Genomic DNA, 9,651 nt, shown 5'->3' with positions numbered 1-9,651 from the left:
GGATCCTCTTCCTCCAGTGAGTTGTTTAATCATCCATCACCATTCGTGACTGGATGTGGCAGGACTGCAGAGTTTAGATCTGATCCATTGCTTGTGGGATCGCTTAGCTCTGTCTATCTCTTGCTCCCAATGCTGTCTGGCACACAAGTAGTCCTGTTTGGTCTGCTGATCTTTGTTTCCAGTTTGCCTGGGACAAATCAGTTCTTTATCCATTTAAATTGATTATTTTTTTTAATCATTCACAAGTTGTGGGCATCTCTGGCCTGGCCAGCATTTATTGCCCATCTCTAATTGCCTTGAGGGCAGTTATGAGTCAACACATTGCTGTGGATCTGAAGTCACATTTCGGCCAGACCAGGCAAGTATGGCAGTTTTCAGCCCTAAACGAGAACAGTGAACTAGATAGGTTTTTCCAACAATTAACAATAGATTCATAGTCATCATTAGATCCTTAATTCCAGATTTTTATTGTTATATCCACCATCTGCCACAGTGGCATTCAAACCCCGGACCCCAATTCAAAGGAGAAATCGATTTTGCCTGTCTTCGGATGCTGCCTGAATTGCTGTGCTCTCTGAGTTAATAGTCTAACAATAATATTACTAGGCCGCCACCTTCAATATTAAGGATTTTTACTCTAAGTTGCACTTTGATCTTTTGTGTAGCTATTTTAAACCCTACGATTTTTTTTGCTGAAACCTGATCCACTGGTCACTATTACTCCTCAGAAATCCCCTTCTTCGAAACTGTTCAATCAAGAAAATTCTCCGGGACACTTTTCAAATACTTTTTCCCCTTGTTCTCCCTCAAAGTCCCAATCCGTGTTAAGATGATTGAATGTTCATCTATTACTACAGTACCCTGCAGTTCTTGTACCTCTTCGTAATTTCCTGGCTTGTTTTGCTCTTTGTATCTTTCCTCCTAATTAGTGACCTGTAGAACACCAGACATACTCTAAGGGTACCTCTATGGTTCATTAACCAAATGTGCTTGATTCCTCTGGGAAATCATTTCTCTCCAATACTGTAATAATCTCCTTAACCAATATTTCCACCCCTCCTCATTTCTTTCCTTAGGATTAGACATATTGCATTAGTGATATTTCTTGCCCGGACCTGTCCTTGTCTGAGCCAGCTCTCTGCTATTCCCACAACATTGTGTTCCCGTAAGGCTATTTGCAAGTACAGTCCCGCCACTCTAATTTACCAAAATAGATTTCTGTGCAATAACATTTATTTTAAAATTTTCATACCAATATCGGTTAGGTGAGTTGTGGAATAGAAATGTAGGTATTTCACAGAAGATGTGGAGGATTTGAGCTTCTCGGAAGGCCAGTGGAGTTGTCCAATACAAAGGTCGATGCCTGCCCCCTCGTGGTGCTTTGACAGATGTGTGTTACTGGAATTGTACAGTAACCACTTGATTTAGGCGCAGATTGCCTCTCAGAGCAACAGCGAAGCTTGCTCAGTTTTCAAAACATTCGAATAATTGGCGATAGTCCTGCCAAAAGGTGATGTCCTGCTATAGCTGGGGTAAAACCAAATGTACCGCGAACAGTGTCAATTGTGAATCTTGACTCATAAACTTGAAATAAAAGACGCTGAGTGAATCGGTTTGGGATTGTGTCTGGGAAGGTTTGACCCGGTCATGAAACACTACGATCTGCTTAGTTTCCTGGATTTTAATGTGACAACCATCTCAAATAATGCGCAGCAAAACGCATGTGACCCATCAGAACGCACCCTGAGAAGCTGACAAAATGCTCAATTATTAACGGTGTGAATGAGAACAATGCCAATTCTAGCCGGGTTACGTGGGCGGGAATGCATTCGGGTCAATGTCAATTTCACGGCTGAAGACCTCATTAAACTGTTGGTCCAGATACTTTCTCGGAATCTCTGCCCCTCCTTATCAGGTTTCTGGAAATTTCCTCGGGATTCACGTGTGGAATGTCAGGCAAGAGATGGGAGAGTTGGGAAGGACCTGAACACGTGTTGGGCGCTGAAGGGAAATATGAAACGCGCCCTTGGTGTGGCAATAATTCCTTTGGTTTCGATTTTTACGAAATGTAAATTTAATAGGAAATTGAGGACGCGAATTTTGCTCCGGAAACCTTGACAAACAACCCTAATCGGACCCTTAACTGAACATCAATCAAATGCACAGCGCCTGATAAATAGGTGACCACAGTTCAGGTCATCAACTCAACTTTGAGAAATCAATTTGCACTCGGCTTTCGTGGTCTTTTTTTTTAAAAAAAAACCCCTTCCATGCCCAAAGTGCTGCCCGTTGATCAACTTCAGCAGTTTTTACAATAGTTTCTGTTATTCTATGAACAACTGCAACTCTTGCCGCCCCGGGGACTTGTGAAAATGATTGCAATCTATGTAGAAACAGCGAATGTGTTTGTAACTGGGGAAGTGGGAAAGGGGGTCTGCTGGGTGGGTAGGGGAGAGAAGATCTCATATTTGTAAGGAGCAATGTCCTTAAGTTCTGACTGAGATGAAAATTATCGCAAAGGTATAATGGGGAGATACATCCGGACACAACCAGGCCATCATGTTAATAATAAAAGGCAAGAAATGGGGAGGGAATGTGGTGAATAAAGGACATCTCCTCAGGTTGAGGATGACAAATCACTTTCCAGTGAAGCGAGTTAACGAGGGAAATCAGTCTCGTGCTGTGAAATAGTTGGAGTAAAGTTCGCATTTCAAACTCTGCCGTCTATCCTGTTTGGTGTGTGTGTGTGTGTGTAAAAGGCACTGCACGTATCTCCATCATTGATTCCAACTGTATATGCCCCCTCCCCCTCCCCATATCAGTTTTCCTCGGGATCTAGTGCAGAAACCCAGGAGCTGTCACACCACTGGCTTCCTGCCGGCGCTTTAAGGTGATTCTGATGTCATTTGCTACATTGAGTTTAAAAGCAGCGCAATGGGTTCAGAAACGGAAGAGCGATCCCGCTGGTTTTCAGGAGAAGCTCCCAGCTCCAGCCCCCGGGGTAGGAATGGGCACCAACATTATCAACTGCATCGCCGTCTACCTCGCCGTCTCCCTCGGGGCTTCACTGGTCAGGTCAACTCCTCTGGTGAGGACGGATTCAGGAGCTCAGCTGGAGCGGGACTGGGGTCAGCAGATCCGACTGAAGCACCTGTACATGGAGGGGAACAGCAGGCACTTACAGATCAACCCTGATGGGCACATTGACAGCTCCAACTCCCAGAACTTTTACAGTAAGTCTCACTGCTCTCAAATCTGCATGCAGCAAACCCTGACACAAAAAAATTCTCTATTTTTCCTAAATTTCATTCTATTTTCATCACATGATGATGCAATATCATGGTGTTTGGAATTATTTGATGGTTAAAGCAGCAGGACACCATCAAATTTCTGGTCTCTCTTTAAAAAAAAACCGATGGCATTTCCAAAAGTTAGTTCAATTTCAGCTCCTAACTTTCAATGATGTCATTTAGCCCGAAGCATGTTAAAGGTGAATCTGCGTTATCCCAGTTCTGTCACTCTACTGAACGATTCTAATAACCGCAAACGGTTTGAACGGATCGTTCGACCGACTCCTTTTTGAACCTCTGACCCAGAAAAGCGATGAATCACTGGTGGATGATAGCGTGGCGTGGACTCACTTTGCAGGAATGTTACCGGACCAAAGTTGGGTCCTGGCCACTCTGTAACTGGGCTCCCTTTGTGCTTTCACCACGCAGCGCAGAAAGAGGCAGTTCGGCCCATCGTGAGCGTCCAAGCTCTTTGAAGGAGCTTACCAATCAGACCCCCTTTCCCTGAGCCCAGTCCCGTTTCAAGAGTTTACCTCCCTTCGTGTGTTTTCCCGAAACCAACCAGCTGCCTGGGGAATGTGCGTCGGGTTGGTGACACTGTCTAACCTTTTTTTGGGGGGGCCTGTGTGTTTGTGGGTTACAGCTCTGCTGGAGATCAAAGCAGTGGAACCAGGACACGTGGTGATCCGGGGAGTGAGGACGGGACGGTACCTCTGCATGGACACTGAAGGCAGCATTTTCGGATCAGTGAGTATTGCATATCTGGTTACTCAAAAGTAGCAAGGCTGCTCTACTGCACACGTTTCTTCAAAACAGAAACACCTCTACCTTGTGGCAGATGTGTCTAACACCAAGGGTATAAGTTTAAAGTGGGGAGCAAGCGGTTTAGAGCAGAACAGAGGGAAAAAAGTTCACTCAGTGCTAGAAACATAGAAGGTGCTGGAGGCAAATACTGTCCCAACCTTTAAGAAACATCTGGATGAGCACTTAAAATGCCAGGGCATGGAAAGTTATGGGCTTGGTGTTTGTTGGTCAGCGTAGATATACTGGGCTGAAGGCCTGTTTCTATGCTATACGACTCTATGACTTCATCCCCAAACACCTATCAACATTTCATAGAATTCCTACAGAGTAGAAGCAAGCCATTTGGCCCATAGATTTCATCCTGATTCTCCAAAGAGCTTCCCACCCAGACCTATCCCTCTACTCTATCCCTGTACCCCTGTATTTCTCATAGCTAATCAATCTAACCTGCACATCCCTGGACACTGTGGGCAATTCAGCATGGCCAATCCACTTAACCTGCATATCATTGGACTTTACCATTTGGATGATTACTTAAAATGCCAGGGCATAGAAGTCTAAGGATCAAGTGCAGAAAAATAGGATTGCTGTAGTTTGGTGTTTGTTGGTCACTGTAGACATGGAGGCAGTTATTGTCCCAATATTTAAGAAACATCTGGGTGAGCATTTAAAATGCCAAGGCATGGAAAGCTATGGGCCAAGTGCAGGTAAATAGGATTATTGTAGTTGGGTGTTTGTTGGTCAGCTGTATGTTTCTATGCTGGATGAATCTCTGACTTCATTCCCAAACAGCATTCCCTATTGATCCTGAATTTAAGGCGAGGTGAATAGAGGTAATGATCTCGCTCGGGTTAAACGTGTGCGTAAGATTTTTGATTTGAAACTCTTTTCCTTTTTTCAATAGACAACCTACCGTGAGGATGATTGCAATTTCAAAGAGGAACAGTTACAGACATTTTACAATGTGTACCACTCCCCAAGGCACAAGAAGGTGTTAAGCCTGAGCCTAGACAAGCGTCCATTCATTCCGAACAGAGAGCTGCCTCCGCTCTCAATGTTCTTGCCACGGGAAAATGAGTTGCCAACCACGACACACAGCCGGAGGAACCCTGAACGAGAGACCAATGACACAGACCCCTTCGGGATGAGAGCCGGACAACTAGCGAGTCCCAAACTCTCTAGAATTGGCCGAGGATAATGCTGCAGACTCATGTTATACCGACTTTAGAATCCAATGACTGTGATCGACAACATTGCCCCAAAAGTACTCTCACCAGGATCAGATTCAACCTATCTATTCATAACTGTGTAGTCCAACAAAGGGAATTAGAGCAGATAAACCAGTTGATGATCCACTGATGGGACTAGTCACATGGTCATGATGTAAGGGTCACTCAGCTCATTCACCCTAAATGACTCGGACGTTTTGTTTTGCAATGGTTAGATCCAGAGACATCTAACTTTCATTATACTTCTTTGGAGTCTATTCCATAATCACCACTTCTAATGTAAAGAAAATAACCCTGACATCAGTTCTGAGTTTGCCTTCTCCAGGTTGAACCAGTACTCCATGACCATAATTTATACTGGCTACTTTATTTTAGTTGACATTCTAGACATATCCTTCCAATTCCTTTACCAGTGAGATGATTTCTTTTCACGACAAAAGCTTTCTGTACTTTTATCTCTAACCCAGTATTTGAATGTGCACCTTCTCTATTGCTTTGCCTTTTACATATCTCAACAATCAGTGCAGAATGCAGTACTGAAGCATGGGACAATATAACCAATACATTCGCTGACTTGCATCCTACTGGTTTTGCATTCTGCCAGTTTTTCTGATGGTTTCTCTGTATTGGATGAGCATGGTGAACATCCAGTGCAGTCCACGAAGACCCCTAGCCATTTTTAGGTTTATTTTACCACCATTTATGGATTATGGGTTTCGCCTATTTTTGTCTGCCACATCCCAAAGGCATTCTCTGCATTAAAGCTCATTTGGCTTTCCATTGCTTATTCATACACTTCATTCCAGTGATTACTCCAACCCTACAAATTTTGGAATTACCCTCACATTTGGCTACTTTGCCTGATTCCAGGCCATTAATATAAATTAGAAATAGTAACTTTGAAGCCTGGAGCAATGAGTTTAGTATTTCACACACCCTGATGTAACGCCCCTAACCATTACTGGTTACTTTGTTACTCTTTAACCAGTTCCTTGCCCACTTCCAAAACTTAAAATTCGAATTTAACTTGTTGTCTTTTGTGTATTGCTTTTGTCAAACACCATTCTGGAGTTTACGTTCACCATATTTAGGATCTATTGCAGTCCACTTGAATTGTCATTACCTTTAAAGAGGTTAAGGAGACTGATGAAGCCATAGCTTTCTCTTCTAAATCCAGACGTGATGAATAGCCTCTTTCTGTGTTGTAAACTCCATGAATGATACTTCTCAGTGTTCATTTCCTTGGAAAGGAAATCACACACACAAACGTTATATATAAAGAGCAGAAGTAAGTGTAAATGCTTTCTATTTCACTTTTATGTAAAAGACTTGAATCACTCCTTTGCCATATATATGAAATTAATCTTGTCTGTGAAATTGTACTGCCTGCTCTGAATTATCTATTTATTTAAATTATTGCTCCCAATATTTATATTTATATGCCAATACATTTTATAAATATGTTTTTTAGTGGCAATTTGTACAACTTAGATAATATAACAGAAGTAGAAAATAAATGGCACTTTGTTCCTTGATGATGTTTTGGATTTATTTGAATAATTATTTAATAATCATTCATGATTTCCTATTCTGAGAGATTATTAATTGGTCAGATTATCATTTTTACAATTTGATTACTGTACTTGGACAAATATCAATTAAGTATATCCTCATCAAGTTCCATGAGTTTCCATGTTGTCATTGATTTCCTTGAGACAAAAATTCTAAATGTCCCTCTGTACTAATATAATTAGTGTGCAACAGATAGGTTTGATACACACACAGTTGCAGTTTGAGACCAAGAGAATCAAGACTGGCAGCTTGCAGTGTAATTCACTTAACTTTGTATAATTAATGGGTGTGTAATTTTGTGGGATAATTTATTACATCATACAGAGTATCATTCCGTTCTAATCTCCTGATGTTAAGGATGTTGTAAATTTTACAGGAAAGGGTTGGAAGGGATATAACTTATTTTGTGTGTTTGTCAAGTTGGAACTGTCCAGCATTACTGAGGAATGACGTTAGTTAGCAAAACTTGAGGTATATAAGCTGAAGCAGATTTTTATAGTAAATTTCCTTTTAAAATTCCTTTAGATGTAACACTATATTTAATAAATCTTTGGTGCCAGTGACTGGATTTTTACTGGTATATTTCGCAAAGATCTGTTTGCTAATCATCATGCCAAAATAAACAAGGATGGTGTCACAATTTTCTTACCATAAGTGGCATAGCTGAGATAAGCGGGAAGGCTAGAGTGCTTTGGAGTCAGGATAAAGATATCTTTCCGGTTTCATTTAGTTGCTAATCTTTGATTGGTTCTGTTCAAGGTTATAAATTGTATTTCCAAAACTGATGTAATGAATTGTAATGTGCCTTCTGTCATTTTTGACAATGGAAATGGTTATTGTTATTTTACACTCACACTTGGCAAAATTAGTAGACTCAGTTCATAATATAGTTTGACCAGCTACTGGAGTCAGTTTTCTTGTATTTATTTTTTATATAAAAAGAGATATTGTTATTGAGGAAAGAAAGCCTTTACTGTCACAATATAAGCTGGTGAGAGATCATGCGCACTGTGCCTATATTGATTTTGAACTTGCCAATGCAGTTGTAGATGTTGGTTGTTTGCTAACCAGCACATTAGGAGAACTCCCTGCTCTGTGAAATAGCACTGTGGTATCTTTCATAACGATCTCCAAATTGGCAATCACTTGCTAAGGTATAGGTTGTCCACCCAGGAAATTGTGTGTATGGGTCATAGTCATAGAGATGTACACCACGGAAAAAGACCCTTCGATCCAACTTGTCCATGCCGACCAGATATCCCAACCCAATCTGGTCCCACCAGCCAGCATCCGGCCCATATTCCTCTAAATCCTTCCTATTCATATACCCATCCAGATGCCTTTTAACTGTTCCAATTGTACTAGCTTCCACCACTTCCTCTGGCAGCTCATTCCATACACGTACCACCCGTTGTGTGAGAAAGTTGTCCCTTAGGTCTCTTTTATATCTTCCCCCCTCTCATCCTAAACCTATGCCCTCAAGTTCTGGACTCACCCATCCTAGGGAAAAGACCTTTTCTATTTACCTTATCCATGCCCCTCATGATTTTATAGACCTCTATAAGGTCACTCCTCTGCCTCTGATGCTCCAGGGAAAACAGCCCTAGCCACTTTAACCTCTCCCAAATCTCAAATCCTCCAATCCTGGCAACATCCTTGTAAATCTTTTCTGATCCCTTTCAAGTTTCACAGCATCCTTCCAATAGGCAGGAGACCAGAATTGCATGCAATATTCCATAAGTGGCCTAACCAAAGTCCTGTACAGCTGCAAAATGACCTCCCAACTCCTGTACTCAATTCTCTGACCAATAAAGGAAAGCATACCAAACATCTTCCTCACTATCCTATCTAGTTGTGAATGTTGAATTCCTTTTAGTAGAAGCCTTGTGTGGGATGTCTGTGGGAGTGCTGTTCAAATTAGCAGACACATTGCCCTTGACAGAAGGTAGATTAAGTACCAGTGGTAAAGAAACCTTGACAACTGGGCTCTCCCCACTGCTGCACCCTTCATGTGGCTTTGCCATTCAAAGCATATGAACGTCTTCGACCTGAATTGCTGATGAGGATCTGTTTTGAGAATATTCTAATTGAAAGGGCTGAGATAGCTTCAGTATAATGTAACATCCAAATGATGATTCACTCAAGTTTGCATCATTCTGAGTTGAGAGAACAAAGACCGGGGAATAGCATGAAAAGGAGGTATTCTGCAAAGCATTAAAGCATCAAATGTAGGAGGAAGAAAAAGTGAATAAATTACCACAAATTGGTGTCCAGGTGAACAGAACTCCAAAGGTTAGGCAATTTGGGAGATAGAATGCCCAAATGTAAACAAACACATCTTGTTACATACTACTCAATAACTGAAGCACATAATGATTGTTATATTATTAGTCTTATTAAAGGAAGATTTGCATTTGTATAAAACCTTTTATGACCTCAGAAAGCATTCCACTAAAGGTAACTTAACCTTATTTAACTTTCATTTCAGCTAAATAAAGAATTTGGTCACTGGATTAAATCGTGATAGTTTTTTTTGCATTTGTATAAACCTTTTATGACCTCAGAAAGCATTCCACTAAAGGTAACTTAACCTTATTTAACTTTCATTTCAGCTAAATAAAGAATTTGGTCACTGGATTAAATCGTGATAGTTTTTTTTTAATAGATATTTTTATTAGAAATTTAACATTTTTACAAGTTTACAAAAATAAACAAAACACTCAGATATAAACGCTGATATACAATTAGCTCAAATA

At 41.0% G+C, this 9,651-nt stretch overlaps 1 protein-coding gene across 1 annotated transcript; it reads left to right on the top strand.

The window, feature by feature from the left end:
* Positions 1 to 2,491: 2,491 nt before the first annotated feature.
* LOC122561494 (fibroblast growth factor 19-like) lies at positions 2,492 to 6,838 on the top strand. Its single transcript, XM_043713242.1, has 3 exons — positions 2,492 to 3,233; positions 3,934 to 4,037; positions 4,999 to 6,838. The coding sequence occupies exons 1-3, from the start codon at positions 2,900 to 2,902 to the stop codon at positions 5,290 to 5,292; spliced, it is 732 nt and encodes a 243-aa protein (XP_043569177.1). The 5' UTR covers positions 2,492 to 2,899; the 3' UTR covers positions 5,293 to 6,838.
* Positions 6,839 to 9,651: the final 2,813 nt, after the last annotated feature.

Source organism: Chiloscyllium plagiosum, chromosome 23 (genome assembly GCF_004010195.1).
Source record: "Chiloscyllium plagiosum isolate BGI_BamShark_2017 chromosome 23, ASM401019v2, whole genome shotgun sequence".
In the NCBI taxonomy this organism is placed as follows: domain Eukaryota; kingdom Metazoa; phylum Chordata; class Chondrichthyes; order Orectolobiformes; family Hemiscylliidae; genus Chiloscyllium; species Chiloscyllium plagiosum.
This window is presented reverse-complemented; position numbering and strand designations above follow the sequence as displayed.